This window comes from Macaca mulatta, chromosome 5 (assembly GCF_049350105.2).
Source record: "Macaca mulatta isolate MMU2019108-1 chromosome 5, T2T-MMU8v2.0, whole genome shotgun sequence".
NCBI lineage: Eukaryota > Metazoa > Chordata > Mammalia > Primates > Cercopithecidae > Macaca > Macaca mulatta.
Window position 1 is genome coordinate 165698173 of NC_133410.1, and position 18302 is coordinate 165716474.

The 18302-nt window shown below is 36.5% G+C and overlaps 1 protein-coding gene across 1 annotated transcript in view; it reads left to right on the top strand.

Moving 5' to 3' along the window:
• The first annotated feature begins 4897 nt into the window (after nucleotides 1-4897).
• The window catches only part of GLRB (glycine receptor beta), a 90421-nt gene continuing 77016 nt past the window's right edge, over nucleotides 4898-18302 (top strand). The window contains 2 exon segments of the mRNA NM_001266452.1: nucleotides 4898-5002; nucleotides 6707-6857. Of these exon segments, the coding sequence (NP_001253381.1) occupies nucleotides 6736-6857 (122 nt within the window). The 5' untranslated portion in view covers nucleotides 4898-5002; nucleotides 6707-6735.

An 18302-nucleotide genomic window follows, 5' to 3' on the forward strand; every position in this document is an offset into this window, starting at 1 on the left:
ATTATTAATATGATGAACAAAAACAAATGTTAAGTAAACACGACTCACTTATTAGTTCATCTTTAAGGCCAATCTGGAGTTGGAGGTAAGAGCAACCCCTTTGACTTTAATTTTTTAATTTGCATTCAGTATTCTGTACAAAGACATCTATGTCTAAAAACTAAGCTTCTTTCACTTGCCTATGTGCAATTGGAGTCAGAGTCTTAATGTTGTAAAGGACATGCAAGATGAAATAATCCTATCTCTTCTTCTTCCAGCTCTAATACTCTGAATAAGTTAAATTCCCTGAGCCTCTCCTCTGGTTTCTCATCAAAAATATGGATATGAAAATAACTTGCAAGTACATTTTGAAGTTTTAAAACCATAATGTAGAAACTTTTTTTTTTACAATTAATAGGTAATCAATGAAAGATGGCTATTATTGTTTAAAAGTTAGTTTAAAAATAAGAGATTGGAGAACATTTTAAGGATAATATGCTATTTGAAGAAAACATATGGAAGTGATTTTATCAAATATCAAATAATGTTTTTATTATTCTAACAAGACTGGCTACACATCAACATTTCCTAACGTAAGTTTACTGTCTTTTAAGTTTTATGAATAGTGTTTGCAAGATGCTGAATAACTGTCCCACTATTCTCATCATCTCCTGCTGTAATCTTCTCTTTATTTATATTTATTCTCCCATTATCTATTTTGAGAAATGTTTAAAGATTTGGAGGAGAACCACATCTAAAACAGCTGGACATACTTTTCTTGAAAATATCTGATTATTATACTGGTAAACGGACTGAAAGTTTGATGAAAAAATCTCATGAATGACTATTACAGTGCAGGCTGTCATTAAAGAGGAAGTATGACTCATGTAGAGAGAATACAGAAAAAAATAATTTATATCTTTAAAGCATGTTGTAAGGCTATTTAGGCAGTGGCAACAGTGATGAGTATTTACGTCACACACAAAAAATGATTTGGTGAGAATACTCTCTCTGTATCCAAAGTTTGATTTCTTAGTATAACACAAGATATTTAGGGCTGTATTTAGGTTTTATGATCAAATCAAATCAAATAAATATATTATAGGCCAGGTGAAGATGGATGCATGGAAAATAGGGTCCTTAGCTACTCAGGAAGCTGAGGTAGAAAGTTTGCTTGAGCACGAGAGGAGGAGGTTGCAGTGAGCCAAGATCATGCCACTGTGCTCCAGCCTGGGTGACAGAGCCAGACCCTGTGTCAAAAAAAAAAAAAAAAAAAAAAAGAAGAAGAGAAGGTTAGAAGGGTTTTAGTGTTTAGATGTAGACCTACAAAATATTTTCAGTGTAGATGTACAGAAAGAAATGGAAAACAGGGTCCCAGTAAGTGAAAAATCCATGTACCCACAACAATTAAAAATAATTAAAAAAAAACCAGTCACAACAAAATTCTATCATTCCATTAAACAAATAAAAACAAGTGAAAATAGGGGTGGGCAATTATTGCTGACTTTTCTTCTCTGCAGCAGATTTTTAACGTCAATTAACCTGTTTATTTCTTAGAACAATCCTGCAAATTATGCATTGTCATTTTCATTTTGCTAATAAGGAAACATGAAATTTGAAGAAGTTAAGAAATGAGGCCAAGATTTATACATTCATTCAACACTATTGTAGGTGTGTGGGCAACATCAATGGACAAAAATAGATACAAATCTCTGCCTTCATGAAGCTTACATTTTAGCAAGAAAACAGGTCACAAACGATAAGTATACTGTATGATGAATTGGGAGGTAATAAGTACTATGAAAACAAAAAGAAAAGCAGGCAAAGGGGGATTGGAAATCTTTGGATGGGAGAGGGTTTGCACTTTTAAATAACATAGGATAAATCTCTGTGAGATGATGACATCTGGGTCATCTGGTTCCTGATGTTGAAGATATGAGGGAGTTACGTGTGTGGTGGTCTGGGGGGAAAGCATTTTAGACAGAGGAGCCAGTAACCTAAGATGGGACCATACCTGGCATTGGCATGTTGGAGAAGCAGCAAGATCAGTGGGGCTGAAAGAGAGACAGCCATTAGGAGAGAAGAAATCAGAGTTAGGGGGAGGAGATGCATAACAATTGAAGGTTTGTAGACCATTGTAAACATTTTGGTTTATAATGAGAGTAAAATGGGGACTAATGGCTGGTGTTGAGCTGAGGAATGACATAAACTGACATATGACATGTTTTAAAGGGATCACTCTGGCTGCTGTTTTGAGATTACTCAGGGAAGGGAGAGAACAATGATAGAGGCAGGGTGAGTAGCTAAAATGCTAATACAGTAATCTAATGTAAACATGAAGGTCACTCAGTCTAGGGTGGCTGCAGTAAAAAATCATAAGAAGTAGCTGAATTCCTGTTGTCATTTGAGAGTAAACAGGATTTCCTCAGAGATTTTGCTTGTGAGAAAAAGAGAGGAATCAAGAACAACTTCATGATTTTTGGCCTGAGCAACCCTAAGGATGAGGTTGCCATCAACTGAGAAGGAGAAGGCTGAATGTGGGGCAGATTTTAGGGAGAACAATAGTTCAGTTTGGGACACACTGAGTTTGACATGTTTATTAAATACGCAAGTTGAGATGTCGAAAAGGCAGTTAGATAGATGAGTCTGGAGAGACGTCTAGTGAGGAGAAGTACATTTGGGAGCTATCAACACTGTTTAAAACCATGTGACCAGACGAAATTACTAAAGGAGTGAATGTTGATAGAAATAAACAGAGAAAAGTAGAACACTTGACAGAACTGGGGAAAATAGGTTATTTCATGACATTATTTAGAAGCATCCCTTTTCACACTATGATATAAAAGTTACAGAAATATAGGTAAGCAGATCACCTTCATAGAAAAAATTTTCAAAATTCTGAACCTGACCATTTTACAGGCCTAGAAGAAGTGCTTTTAGGACATCAACTGTATTTCTTAACCTTTGGGCAAAAATCCCACAAACCCATCCAAACTGCTGGACATGCTTTTCTTCTAAATAACCTAATTCTCCAATATAACACCCATGGATGGCATAGAAACAATACTAGGGAAGGTGAGCAAGTCAACTGTAGGTATTTTCAGCATAGTTCTTCCAAATGTGGACATTAGAGTTTGTACATAAAAGATGTTCATTTTATTACAGGAATCTGAATATCCTATTATTCTGAACTCTTAATAATTTCTTGATTACTTGAAAACTAAGTGTAAGGTTTTCTTCAACTTCTAAACTCCCCTGGTTGCATGAAAACTAATTCCTTTATCATTCTTCATATGACCTATTCACCTAAAATTATATCTTATGAAACGTATATTACCAATATAGTTCTTTTAAATAAAGCATTAAAATCCAAAGTTATATCCTGATCCACTTTGGGGGTGGGGTGCTCCAAACAGTATGGCTCTTTGAATAATGATCATTTTGTAATGTCAATAAGGTAGCGATCACTTATTAATGATCACTACTCTTAGGCAGCAGAATATCTCATGAAGCTTATGGAACACGATTATATGCAGGAAATGTTCCTTTCCTCCATATGCTGTGGGTGGAAAAATTTATTAGTGGATACATCTGTAGGTCCACAATACAATGCTAAGTGATGCTCACTTGAGACAATGCTTTTCTAATAAAAAAAAAAAATCCATCAGGGCCTGGTGCAGTGAGGTGGGGTGGCTCAAACCTGTAATCCCACCAATTTGGGAGGCTGAGGCAGGCGGATGGCTTGAAGACAGAGTTGGAGACCATCCTGGACAACAAAGCCAGAGAGGCTGTCTCTTAAAAAAAAAAAAAAAAAAAAAAAAAAAAAAAATTAGTGGAGCGCAATGGCTTGTGGCTGTTGTTCCAGCTACTCTACCAGGAAGACTGAGACAAGAGGATCTCTTGATTGCCCAGAAGTTCAAGGTTGCGGTGAGCTATGATTGTGCCACTGCACTTCAGCCTGGGCAACAAAGTGAGATCCTGTTGCTTAAAAAGTAAAAATTAAAAAATCAATCAGGCATACATTCAAGAGATAATAGGATAACCTTATCTGTTATCTAAGGGCTGCATATCCAAGTAATGGCTACTTCTTCACAAGGATAAGGGCAACAGCATTTTGCTCTCCTAAGGCAGAGACCATATCTGGCTTAGATATGTAAACATCACTAACTTTGAATCTCTGGTAAATTTCTTTCAAGATTTATAACTCTAAGTAAATCTCTTAATATAACTGAGTTTCAGATTCTTCATCTACAGAAGTGGAAGGATGACAAAACTTGCCCAGGAATGTGGTGAGGTCCACAGGAAATAAGGCCAGTGAAAGCTTTTTTGAAACTGTCAAGTTCTATACACATGTTAATTATGTAACCGATGTTAAAAATAGTATTACCTGTATGACTATACTGTCAGTAATTTTGACCAATTTAAGCTTGCTCAGAAAGGTAAGGCTTTTAGAAATTGGAAGACCCGGAGATGAAGTTGGATGTCTGGATTCCAGGCAAATGATGAAATGACAGAAAATGTGTTTTGTTCGCTTTGACCCAAGAAGGTCATTTGTTGTTCTGTTGTTGTTTGTTGCTAGTGGTCAAAAGCTGACCCTAAGCAATCCCAGCTCCTTGAAAGGTTTTTTTCTTTTTGTACCAACACTATCATTCCCGCCCTTCGTCCCCAACTCCTTCAGTCCCCTAAGGAGTGAGGGGGGGCACGTTTCTGCTCCTTAACCCCTCCAATGCCTGAAGGGGACGATGCCGTGACGTTGCTCTGTCGGGACACCTCTTCCCTCCCACGCCGGCGGTCGCCAGGTTCCCGCGCGGCCCGCGCTGTCCCCGCAGCGGCCCCGACCGCGGCGCGCCACGGCGCAGGCTCAGTGGCCCGAGCAGGCGCGTCAGCCGAGCTCGGCGGTGGCGCGGGCGGCTGGGACGCAGCTGCCTCCGCTCGGCGCCCGCTGCACCCCCAGCAGCCACTGCCACCTCTGCCGGGAGCCTCCACGATCTCGCCCGGCGGTTGTGGGCAGGGGCGCCTCCGGGTAAGTGCCAGGAGCTCCACTTAGGAGGAGGAGACGCAGGGTGGGGCGGCGACGGTGGTCTGGGGACGGGAATAGACGCCTCTGCAGAAAGAGCGGGTCAAGCCCGGGGCGGCGGAGCGCGAGGAGCACTGCGGCGTGCAGGGGAGGAGGCGCGCTGCCCTGCGCGGGAGAGGGGAGCTGGGCGCCTGGCCGCTGCAGCCGGGTCCCCGCTGCGGTGGCGCCCGCGGAGACGCTCGTGGTGGAGGGATGCAGAGGGCCGGGGTAATTAGGGAACGCAAGGTTGGCCAGGAGTGCTCCTTGCATTGTTTTGTTTATGAGGATCCTCCAGTCTATGCAGCTGTGCCCCTTGAAAAGATTGGGGGTGAGGACAGAGCAGAGTGTTGAATTTCTCTGTCGCCCCCTTCGAACCGTTAGGAGGCCCCGGCCCTCCGTTTTTGGGAGGCAAGGAGGTAAAAGTGGGAGAAGTACCTGCTGCTGGGGGCAAAGGTGTCTGGAAGCAGGTGCCGCTGTCAGATGGGGGAAGGGAGCGTCCAATTCTGTAAAGTTGCCAGAGGAGAACCTTGTGTTGTTGCTGTTGGTCTGATGAGCCCCCCTGTTGTCTTCAATTTAAAGTACCCAGGGAGAAGCCCCTCTGGCTTGCCTCGAGTATGTGTTAAAGATAAATATGGGGGGAAGAATCCTGAGGGAAAAAAAGATGAAAAACATGCCGTAAGGAGAAGCAAATTGATGAGGGTGAGATGGGTATTAAGTTAGCGTTGAAGAATATGACAGGTCTTTTACTCTGCAGAAAACAATGAAAGAGAAACAATTTATAGTTTGGAAATGAAGGATGCAGAAGAGGTTGAACTTCTCTAGTGTCAGTAGAGGCTTAATTATTTTTTATTCATCAGACTCTGGCAAGAATATAATTCTAATTTGAGCGTGAAAAATATCAAAATATAGCTAGGACGATAATTTGAAAAAAATGTAACAACACTTGTTTTATTTCATATAATGTTACCTAGAATTTCTGAAGTAATCTTTCTGATGGTAAATGTTAGTAGCAAATAAGTAGGAAAGCTTTAAAGCTAACTTAAGAGGCACCTTTTTGGGTCAAAAAGGTAGCTTGCCAATTTAATGTGTTTAAATAAAAAAGCAATGAATTTTGAATGTGAAACTCTTTGATATTATTTTTTTCTTTTATTTGTCAGGTTTTTAATACTTAGAATTGTCTTTTTCTTTAAAATACATTGTTTTTGAAAAACTATACGTAAGAACTTCAAACAAAATAAAAATTTAAAAAGAAAAAGATACTTCCAGTGTACTAGCCCAAGATAATAATTTTAACGCTACGTTAAAGCATGCTTCCAAGTATCTTTCTAAACATATTTTTGATATACTGTGCAATTCAATATCAATTTATAATTTTGTGTAGCTGTAGAATCAGAAATTTTATACAGTAACCTATAATATCTCATTGGCGGTCTTGTTTTCTATGTGCCATTATTTAAATTGACTTTTATTGCTATATAAAAGAGACTTTACAATACTACATGAAAAATACTAAATATGTTGTGAAATATTACCACGTAGGACTGAGCAATGAGGATTTGATGTACAAATGTACTTGCCTTTTGGGTAGTAATGATTATATTCCTTAAAGGAACAGTCATATAGTTATCGTTTGCTTCATATGTGTAAACATTTTCTTGTTCTCTCTTGTAGATCGATCTTCCGAAATTTAAGTTTTCAAGATGAAGTTTTTATTGACAACTGCCTTTTTAATTTTAATTTCCTTGTGGGTGGAAGAAGCCTATTCTAAGGAAAAGTCTTCAAAGAAAGGAAAGGGGAAAAAGAAGCAGTATCTATGCCCATCGTATGTTCTTCATGTCTTATATTCTTATATGGAGAAATGTTATTGCGTGTTTTGTAAAAGTAAGGTGGTTTATGAAGACACACATCAACAAAACTTTTCGTATCACAATATATATCCATCTGTTGCAGAGACAGAAAATGATAGGGTGAAGAGAGGTTTAGAATGTGAGAATTAATTCCCAGTGTTCAAGGTGGTTTTATAGTTTTCTTTTTTTTTTTATCATGCCATAGGTTTATATAATTTTTATACATTGTTTTCAAAAGCAGAAAAAGTCACTTTTTTTCTTATGCTAAATGTGCTGTGCAACTTTAATTGGATACTGATATAGTGTGTTTTGGGCAAATACCAGTTCAAAAAGTTTTATTAAAAAAAAAACCCTAAAATATTTAACAATATTTTATTTAAAAGTCAGATAGGTAACTGTGAACTTAAGGTCAATTTATATGTATGCAAGGCAAAAGGAAATTCATATGATAGATCAATTTTCTATTTTAGTAATTGTAAATAAGTTATATTAGGAAATTAGGATATTTTGTAGAAAGCAGGTCATTAAATTTGAAATTGCTTGAAAACACAAATTCTAAATCCAACACATCCACCACAAAAGACAGTTTTGTGGTGTGGAGTCTTTTTTTTTTATAGATGAAGTCTTGTTCTGTCATCCAGGCTGGAGTGCAGTGGCACAATATCTGCTCACTGCAACCTCCACCTCCCGGGTTCAAGCAATTCTCCTGCCTCAGCCTGCCAAGTAGCTGGGATTACAGACTCCTACCACCATGCCCAGCAAATTTTTGTATTTTTTAGTAGAGACGGGCTTTTGCCATGTTGACCTGGCTGGTCTCGAACTCCTGACCCCAGGTGATCTGCACGCCTTGGCCTCCTAAAGTGCTGGGATTACAGGCATGGGTCAGCACACCTGGCCAAGTATTTTTTTTTAATAGGAAAGATTAACGTGACTGGTCAATGAAAGTAAAATAGAGCAATTGTATAGTATATAAGTAAACAACTTTCTCAAAATATAATGTGCTTTTAGGTAATAATGCAATATATGCAGTGATTTGGAACAAAAGTTAACTTTCTATTACAGGTCATCTTCAATTAATATTTATCACATGTAATGTTGATCATAGATAACATTTTATTCCAGCATCATCATTATTATTTAAAAAGAGATTATTATGGTTTTACAGATGTTCCATAAGAGATAAGGTACATTTTGGGAAGTATATTTTGTAAAGAAAGGACACTAGAATTTGTATTTTCTAATAGGTGTTTGTATGAATTTGTGAGAGTAAAATTCTGGAGACAGTATCATGATTCACATAATGTCTAGCACTAAATTAAGCTCCATTTGAAGGGATAGTTCCTGATGTTCACCCTTAATAGTCCTGCTTATTCTAGTGCTGCAGCACAATCTGATGTCAGGGCCAAATTTCTGGGTATATATGACACAGTGGCCCTGAATTATGTTTGTGTTTCCCTCCTTGGCCATCTGCCTAGCTGGGTATCAACTGGGAACAATGGAGGCAGGTTCAGGAATAACCACAATCTACAATCATCTCAACTCTTCACTGTTACGGTTTTTGTGCCACAAGCTGGAGATTAGTATTTTAGGGAACCAGACATTGTCAGGCCTTAGTCTTCCCAAGCGAAAGGACACTTCTTCGTGTTTTAGATATTCTTTCTATTACTTTTTCTTTGATGAATGTTGGCACATTAACACAAACTGTTGTCTGTGTCGTATAGTCACCGTAATTCTATGTATGGAATCAAGCCATCTTGGGTTTCTCTGTATGAGGAAGCTGATAAGGCTCTTGTTCTCCCAGTACACCCACCCCCCGTCCTACATCAAATGTCATAATCAAATTATTCTGAGAATGGCAACAGCAAATCTTATAACTACCATATATATTATGAGAGTATTTTAGAGGACATTCTCTTTTCACAACTACATTATTAAATAGCTTTATGTGTAGACTGTATATGCTTATGGTGTGTATAGTTATTTAAGACAGATTTTCAAAGTGAAATTTAGTAAAGAGTACAACAGTAAGAGTTCTCTTCTTATGAATATGACATCTTCAAGTGGAAGACCCAACATATACCTGTTAAGCCCATATCTCAGCATTTTAGATATGTTGAGTAATTTAGATATGTTGCGATAAAATTGAGAAATTTTATCTTTGAATTTTTATATTATAGGTTTTATTTTTAAAAATTATGAGACTAGATCAAGCTTTATGAACAGTTGTGATGTGATGCTGCCAGAAGTCTGGCTTGTTAAAAGGTGGATGTACCTTGGAGAGCTAGAGTTGTGTATTTTTCATTTGCGCATTTTGTTAAGAATTCTGATTTGATTATCACTGAATTAAGAACTTCAGAAGACTAGGGTTGTCCCTGACTATGATTGGATCTATCATATCAAATTTCGTTCAGAAGTCTTGATTAAGAATTTGAGCTATAATAATGAGCCGTGAAACAATATGCAAATTGTGTGTATCTTAGAGAATGATCCAGTTTGTTTAGCCCGTGTAAGTTGCTTATTTATTTAACATCTTGACTAAAAGGAATATTTAAAACTACAAAACCCAGAAATCAAGTACAGATTACCCTAATATTCCTCAGGATGGTGAAATTCTTGCCCAGTGATGTTTTCATTTGTTTACACTTTTTTTTTTTTTTTTTTTTTGAGTAGAGTGGATGAAGCAATGTGGGTGCACAGACATAAGCCGTTCATGTGCAGCAATCCGGAGTGAAATCTTCCAGTTTTACTGTTATTACAACATTTCCCCCCAAGAGCGTAAAAAGAGGAAACATGTTTTAAAATGTAGGAGAAATAAAGACTTGAGTTCCTTGATATTCTAGGATTTAATATTGATGCTGAGCTTGAGTCAGATCATAAACTTTTCTTGGACTCTTTGCTGTTTCTTTTCTCTAACCTGTTGTTTTTTTGATATGTAAGTGAAGCACTAGTACCAGATTGACAAAGTATCTGATAAATTTGCTTCCAAAAACTTTAGAAATTTAATATGTATTAACAAATAAGAAATAAACTTTAAATTAATAAAAATATTTTAGATAAGTCCTTGGACAGTTACCTTCTTATTTTACAGCTTACATTTGACATTGCCTTTAATCTTTTGGTCTTTCCTCTGACTTTTCATTCTACCTGAGTGATTTTGTAGAAATCTATGGTTGTAGTTACCATCCTCCTGAGTCTTTATGTACAGCTCAGATCTCTCTAAAGAGCGCCACACCCATACATCCACCATTTCAACTTGACTGTCCCATTATGAAACTCAAATTTAGCTTGGAATGATAAAACCTGTACTCAGAATCATGTGAATAATACAATGAATAATCACTGTATAAAGAGTGGTTAACTCCTCTTCTCACCAGATGACACCATTTCCACCTTTTCATTCATACTACAATCCTAGGGATCACCTTAGACCATCTCTTTCTACCTTAGCTTCTCAAATTCAGTAGTCACCAGAATTCATCAATTACTATCTCTGGAATACGTCTTACATTTTCATTCCCATGTGGGACATTGCTTTAGCTACTCTTTCCCACCCTCTTCATTGACTCCTTTTCAACCTTCCTGCTTCTTACCTTCCTCCATCAATTCATGTGCCACACTGACCTTACTGTGTATTTTCCCAATAGTGTCCTTCGTCTAGTCAGGTCGTGTCAATATTGAGAGCACTTTAAGGGACACCACAGTGTTCTAGATAAGGTGGAAATTTTTTGGCTCCACGCACAAGGTTCCTGATGAACTGGCCTCTGATACGTCCAGCAGTATCTTCCCTATCCCGACCCCTGCCCCTGCCTAAGCCTCACACATATCAACTCTCATACACCCGTGCTCTTTCACATCTCTGCAAGTGTTCTTCCCTTTCCCTGAAATGCCAATGCTTTTCTTCTTTTTAGTTAACCTGTGTCAGTGGGTCTCATCCAAATTCATGGCTATAACTGCCACTTATTGTTGATTTCTTTTTTTTTTTTTTTTTTTTGAGACGGAGTCTCGCTCTGTCGCCCAGGCTGGAGTGCAGTGGCGCGATCTCGGCTCACTGCAAGCTCCGCCTCCCGGGTTCCCGCCATTCTCCTGCCTCAGCCTCCTGAGTAGCTGGGACTACAGGTGCCCACAACCGCGCCCGGCTAATTTTTGTATTTTTAGTAGAGACGGGGTTTCACTGTGGTCTCGATCTCCTGACCTTGTGATCCGCCCGCCTCGGCCTCCCAAAGTGCTGGGATTACAGGCGTGAGCCACCGCGCTCGGCCTATTGTTGATTTCTATGTCTGTATATACAGCCCTTACCTCTCTGAAGAGCACCACACTTATACATCCAACATTTTAATCTGATTGTTCCATAATGACCTCAAACTTAACTCAGACTCAAACCCTTCTTTGGGAAATCTTCTTTGGGAAATCTTTCCTAATCCTGACAATGAGATTTAGATAATCACATTCTGTGCCCCCACAGTTCCCCAATTGCCACTCATGTTTATAATATAGTATGATAATTATTGTAATTGTTGGCTTTCCCCACTAGGTTGTAAGCTCCTTGAGAGCAGTGTCTTGATTAACTTCATCACCAGAGAGTGACATAGTTCTTGGTGCAAAATATACATATAATACAAATTTATTTAATGAAGTGAATAAAAACCTAAAGATCTTTGACTATCTCTTATTAAGTCATTATATCTGGATTTTGTTAAGTTACCTGAAATTGACTGATATGATCCCTATGGAAAATTTAGAAATATGGTCTCAATATAAGGATAACTAGGTGAGTTAGCAGCTAGGTAATTAGTGGAACATCTTCATCCTGGATTATGTTACTTGGTTCAGTTTTGGCCTCATCATAATCAATTATTTGTCAGTGACTGAAATAAAACTATACAGAGAAAAAATCCAAACTGAGGTTATGTGATACTCAGACATGTAGTGAATATGTGAGACAGAATTAGGATCCAATATGATCTTGAAGGGCTAAATGAGATTGGTCTAACACTGTCGAAGAATAAATTGCACTTTGGTCTAGAAGCCACTTGGGTAAGTATAGGATGAGGAAAAACATAGCTTGGCAGAGCACATTTGGGAAAAATATTACATAAGAATTATCAGGCAAATGAATAGTGTTTAATATATATATACACATACACACACATACATACAATTTAGTATTTTAAGAAAGACATTCTTAAAATTAACATATTCTTAACATAAAATTAGTAAAATAAATACTATTTATTTTAGTAGTAAAACTATTTTACTAATTTTATGGTAAGTATGTTACATAATGGAAGTATTTAAAGCAAGGTTTACAGAGATTTCTACTCTATGCTAGTGCAGAAATATTTTCAGGAGAGAGAAATAATAATAGTAGAAGTAATTAAAATCGTGTCATATTAAGAAGAGCTGAAGGAACTGAGATACTTGAAAATTGTCTCCAAAGTTTTAAAAAACTGTGATGGTGATGAGAAAGTAGACTTTGTTGCTTGGCACCAATAATTAAAACCAGTACTAATGAATAGAAGCTACAGGGAGGGATATTTTTGACTCCAAGTTAAGAACTTTCTAAGAGTTCTGCCTAGATGTAATTGATTGGGAAGGGATGTAGTGAAGTTCATGATAAGTGGAGGTACGCAGGCACGTGGGATAATTACTGGGTGGGCGTATTTTAGAGAAAGTTTGAGCATTAGACAGGCGGTTAGACCAGAGGCTGATATAATCTGATTTCAACTTGTGCAGTTTTTAAGATTCAGTGATTCTAATATATCATATTTGAATACAGCTTTATCATTTTCTAATAGCAAAGTGACCCATAGAGAATTATGTTTTAAAAATTTTATCTTGATCTATCTATATACGTATATCTTTATTTTAGGGGAATTCACTTAGAAGGCTCTAGTACATAAGATAAATATATGTTGGTGTGTGTTAATAATAAGGATTTAAAAACCTTATGATTAAGTTTTGATATTTCATGAATAATATTTTTTAAAATATTTCTTTCAAACCCAGAAAAACTTTTCTCTTTTCTGACCTTAGCTGTAATAGTAAGAAATATATCAAACTACTATAATTTTCAAGAAATTATGATCACAGGATAACAAATATAATGATCTAATAAATGCCTGCCATAATTTATAAGGCTTAGTTTTATGGTTTTATATTTGTAGATACATCATATATGGAACTAGAACATACTAAAATAAACTTTCAGATTTTTTGATTGAATAACAGTGATTAAAAACCAGAACTCCCTCAACTAAAAATGAAACTGAATATTATTTGCCATTTCTATTTTTGCTCATAGCAGACATAATAAGCACTTTTTAACAATTAACTTGGCCAAGCTATACAACTCCTTGTCACATACTACATTTATTTTTGCCACCACTGTTAGGGAAACTTCTATCTTTTGTTGAAGACTGTTTGAATTTCAAACATTTGATAGCTTACAATAAGTGAAACTAATATGTTTGAAAGTTGCATTTGAAATATCACCTCTTTTCTCCCATTTTGGTCCATACTTATATCTTAGGTCTGGAAAGCTTAATAACAAGCCCTTAAGTGTTGAGGGCTGCTATTATTTATAGTAGTGTTAGTATGTATTATCCTACCTTCTAAATTATCTTTCCTTCAAGCTGTTGGCACTCTAGCTTTAAAATAATTGCATAAATAACTTTTAGTTTTTATTCTCGTTCTGTGTGTATATTGAGAAAATGTGATTTCTTTCTGTTAGTTTTTTCATAAACTAAAAATTGTGTGTGCATATGTAAATGGTTTGATGCTGTTATGAGATTTTTTTGTCTCCTTCAGAGAGAGATTGTACCATTGAATGATAGCATTCTTGTACTTCAGTCTGCATGTACTAAGAAGGGTAGATTACTGTTGATTATTCATTGATAATTCAATGCCACCATATGCTGACTGTTATATTAGCCATCTTCCTATTCTGACTCTTTTATCTCCTTTATCTTCTATTTGTTAATAGACAAAATAGATTTTAGTATAATTCCAGTTTCTTACTTCCTAGTGGAAATATTCAAGACAAAGACATTGGCCAAAAGATGAAAGGCTGATTGGAAAAGGATATGCGTAATCTATAAAATGGATACTATGGAAAATTGCCTGTTATTACTGTTACATAGCTAGATTGAATTTTTCACTGATGTTTAGTTATGTATTTTCTTATTACCTATTGAACAATTCAATTTTAATGGCATGCTGTTATTTTGCAATCAATTGAATTGATCTTCTTTTTCCAAAAGGAAATCAGCATCCTTATTATTCCAGTTACCCAGGCATGAAGCTTAAATGGAATCTAACATTCTCTTAAAACAATCTCCTGTATCTGCCATGTTCAATTATTTTTTCACTGCATCTGCTCTTACCATTATTTTATTTTCCTCTTTGGAGACAGGATCTAATTCTGTCACCCAGGCTGGAGTGCGGTGTTGTGATCATAGCTCATTGCAGCCTCCAACTCTTGGGCTCCAGCAATGCTCCTGCCTTGGCCTCCTGAAGTACAGAGATTCCAGGCATGAGCCACCATGCCCAGCCAACTTTATTTTTAACATATATGTTACTATATCTTCCTAGTTATTCACCCTAGCTTTTCTATCATTACTATCCATCTTAACATGCCGTCTGTATTTTCATCTTTTTTTTTTTTTTGAGATGGAGTCTTGCTCTGTTACCCAGGTTGGAGTATAATGTCACGATCTCGGCTCACTGCAACCTCCGCCTCCTTGGTTCAAGTGATTCTCCTGCCTCAGCCTCCTGAGTAGCTGGGACTACAGGCATGTGCCACCCCACCTGGCTAATTTTTCGTAATTTTAGTAGAGATGGGGTTTCACTGTGTTAGCCAGGATGGTCTTGATCTCCTGACCTTGTGATCCACCCACCTTGGCCTCTCAAAGTGCTGGGATTAGAGGCGTGAGCCACTGTGCCCAGCCTGTATTTTCATCTTGTTATTCTTATGTTTAAGAACTTACAATATCTTATTACTGGATGGTTTTTGAACTCCAGTACATACTTCTTACCTCGATTTTCAAGGGCCTCCCTAACTTATATTTCTAAATGTATGTGAAACAATTCTCTTATATTTTGTATGTAGGTATGTATATATGCATGTATGTTTTTAGAGACAGGGTCTTACTCTGTTGCCCAGGCTGGAGTTCAGTGGTGTAATCATAGCTCATTGCAACCTCAAACTCCTGGCGTCAAGTGGTCCTCCCACCTTGGCCTCCCAAAGTCTTGGGGTTACAGTTGTCAGCCATACCCAAGCCTACTCTCTTATTTTGGGAAGACTTATCTGCCCTTGTTCCTAATCTTCCCTTGCTATTAGGTATGCTTGGACATGTTTATGTTTGGAATGACAACTTCTTGCTTAATATATCTAGGATTTACTAGTCCCTCAGAGCTCATCTTAGATATTACTTTGCTTTATAAAACATTAAAAAAAGGTTTTAGCTGAGAATAAGATTAATCTGAATTAATAGTGTTGTGACTTATTAATGCTTTGATGTCTTGGATATTGATAGAAAGACAATGTTTAGAAAGAGAAAAGTATTAATCTCATGGTGAGTATATTACCTGAAGCATTATGTTGAGTTCTGGTTGCCATAATTTATGAGAGTTAGAATTACATGTGAGTTTGTTTGGAGAATCACGATCGGTATTTGCACGAATGTGAAAGTCTGTTGTGCTGTTCGATTAATTGTAATGTGCATTATTTTCTCTAAAGAATAGAAGAGTAATTACCTTCTATTTGAGATGTTGTCGTATAAAATGAACTAGACTTTCATTGTCTGACTCCGAGTTACAGAATTAAGACCAAAGAGAGAAACAGAGGAAGATAAATTCAATTAAAGGAAGATATAGAACTGTCCAAAGAGAAAATGGGTTTCTTTAGGAGCTTCTTTGTTGCTGGAGTGACTGAACATAGCTTGGGTAGGGACACGACCCAAATAACATCAATGGGAAGTTACGAATATTTAAAAATTCTTTTTATGCCCCAAATCTCATGGGCCTATGATTAAAACTGAAATTAAACTCCCTGTTCTTGATATCTCGGAATCCTTTCCATACATACTGGATGTTTTGACACTTGGTTAGAATTAGTTCTTTATACAATGATGTCTTTTATTTTCTGGTTGAACTCTATTGTGTAGTTTTAACTCTTTAACTAAATTGTAAGTACTTGAGATGAAATGGTTATATATACTTTTATATCCTGCCCTACTTCAAAATTGTTTGCATAAGAGCTCCATTTATGCTTGCTATTTCAAAGGAAATTAAATGGGTAGTTGATGATATAGACAAATCCTAAATTAATCTTTTGATGGGTTAGTGGTTCACTGGGACTGTGTTTAGATGTTTAGAGGTAAAACGTGTGTTGTTTAAAATTTACTTTTAAATTTAAAATTTACTTTTAAAATGTCTACTAAATCATGATGGCAAAGGCATTTATAATAAGATAGCAGAAAGAACACCACTGTGTCTCCTTTAGCACTTTTGCTAATTGATTGTATAAATTTCAATAAGTCACTTAATCTGAGTCTCAGTTTTCTCATTTGTATAGTGAAAAGTTTGATCTCAGTATCTCCTAATTTTATTCATTCATTAATTTATGGCAGCCATATCTTTTATGATACAATACGGTTTTGTTTACAATTGCTTTTGTAACTTTATATTCAGGGTTAACTACTTTAGTGTTTTGTTGGTGCTTTCTGTTTCCCAATTTTTAACCAGTCAAGCCTGACCAGTGGAAAAATAATACACAAAATTCCATTTCTTAAAGAAGTTAACTCCAAAGGGAACCTAATTTCAGAGTTGATTTATCAAAACGTAGGTATTTAACTGAACTCCAAAGTAGAAGAGTAAGGTGTGAGGAAGGTGAATTGTCTGCATTCTTAGCCTACCAAATTTTCACAGATTAAGGAATTTGACTTACTAAAATAAGGCAAATAATTTCTGTAATACAGTAAAAAAAAGTGTATTTGCAAAAGTCTCCCATATTTTCCTCATGCTACTACCTGAAATAGACATATCATTGCTCTGCTAAAGAGAGCTGAGGTCCCTTTATAAATGAATTCCTTTACCATGGGTATTTTATGGAAATTTACACTTAGAATTCATGAAGCCAATTATTCAAATTTATGTACACACAAATGGCTCCTCTGAGAAATGATGTAAATATGAAATAATATTTCTAGAGCTCTGATTGGAATAACAGTGAAACACTTATTAAATTGGTAATAAAATATGTTGGATACTTTGAGACATTTGACATTTATTAGTCCTCATGTAAGAAAACAATAGTAGGATTTTACTGCTCCTGGGCTGAAATCTGAGAATAACCTAATAGAAAAGGCTTACCTATTAATGAGTGGATGTGTGGTGTTCTTTGTATCAATGTTTAACTCTCAGTGACACTATGGGCATGGCTAACAGAATAATCTAAAGGTCTTATTGCAACATTGTTTAATATTCTCTATCCATTCTATTTTTATGTGTCTGGAATCTCTATAATATTTTTGACTTAATGGTACAAATGTAGATGTTTTCAGTGATCTAGAATCTTGGTTGATTTATTTTGATCTAATCTTGGCTAAGTCTTCATTTTGGTTCCACATTCTTTTCCTTACCCCTCAGAGGCTCTAAATTTCTCTCTCCACATTGTTTCTGTGTTTTATCTTGTTCCTTTCAGTGTTAGCATAAAATTTTAACTTTTATTTTAAAGGAAAACAGTACAAGTCCTTGGATGGACTTTCCCTCAGTCTTTCTTGATTTTCATTCTAAAGCTACCTGAGGCATCATCCTTCCTTTTCTCCTTTTCTCTTGATTTTGCAAAAAAATGAATTTTTTTTTTAATACCATCTCATCCACTGTCTTCTGAGATGTACCTCTTAGCTTACTCTGCTCTCCTATGTTTTAAAGCTTCTTCTTTTTTTTGGCTCATTTTTCCTAAGTGCTTACAAACTTATTAAAGGGTCACCCACCTGGAGAAAATATATATAGTTTTTATATTCCTATTTTATTAACCTTGGTTTTCCCCTTTGTTAATTACCATGTTTCTTCAACTAGTAGGATAAAATGGCCTATACTTTTTGAGCTCTAATTCACTAGTTCTTTTCTTCACTTACCTTGAATTTCCTTAAATTACAAAAGGCATGCAACATTATTGCAACAAATGAAACAATATGTACCACTTAATCATTCTATTAAGACTGACTCCTGACACAATTCTACTTTTACTAAAGATTTGGGCTGGGCGCCAGTGGCTCACACTTGTAATCTCAGTACTTCTGGAGGCCAAAGTGGGAGGATCACTTGAGCCCAGGAGTTCGGGACAAGCATGGGCAACATACTGAGACCTCATCTCTACAAAATATAAAAAAAATTAGCCAAGCATGGGGAGTGGGCAC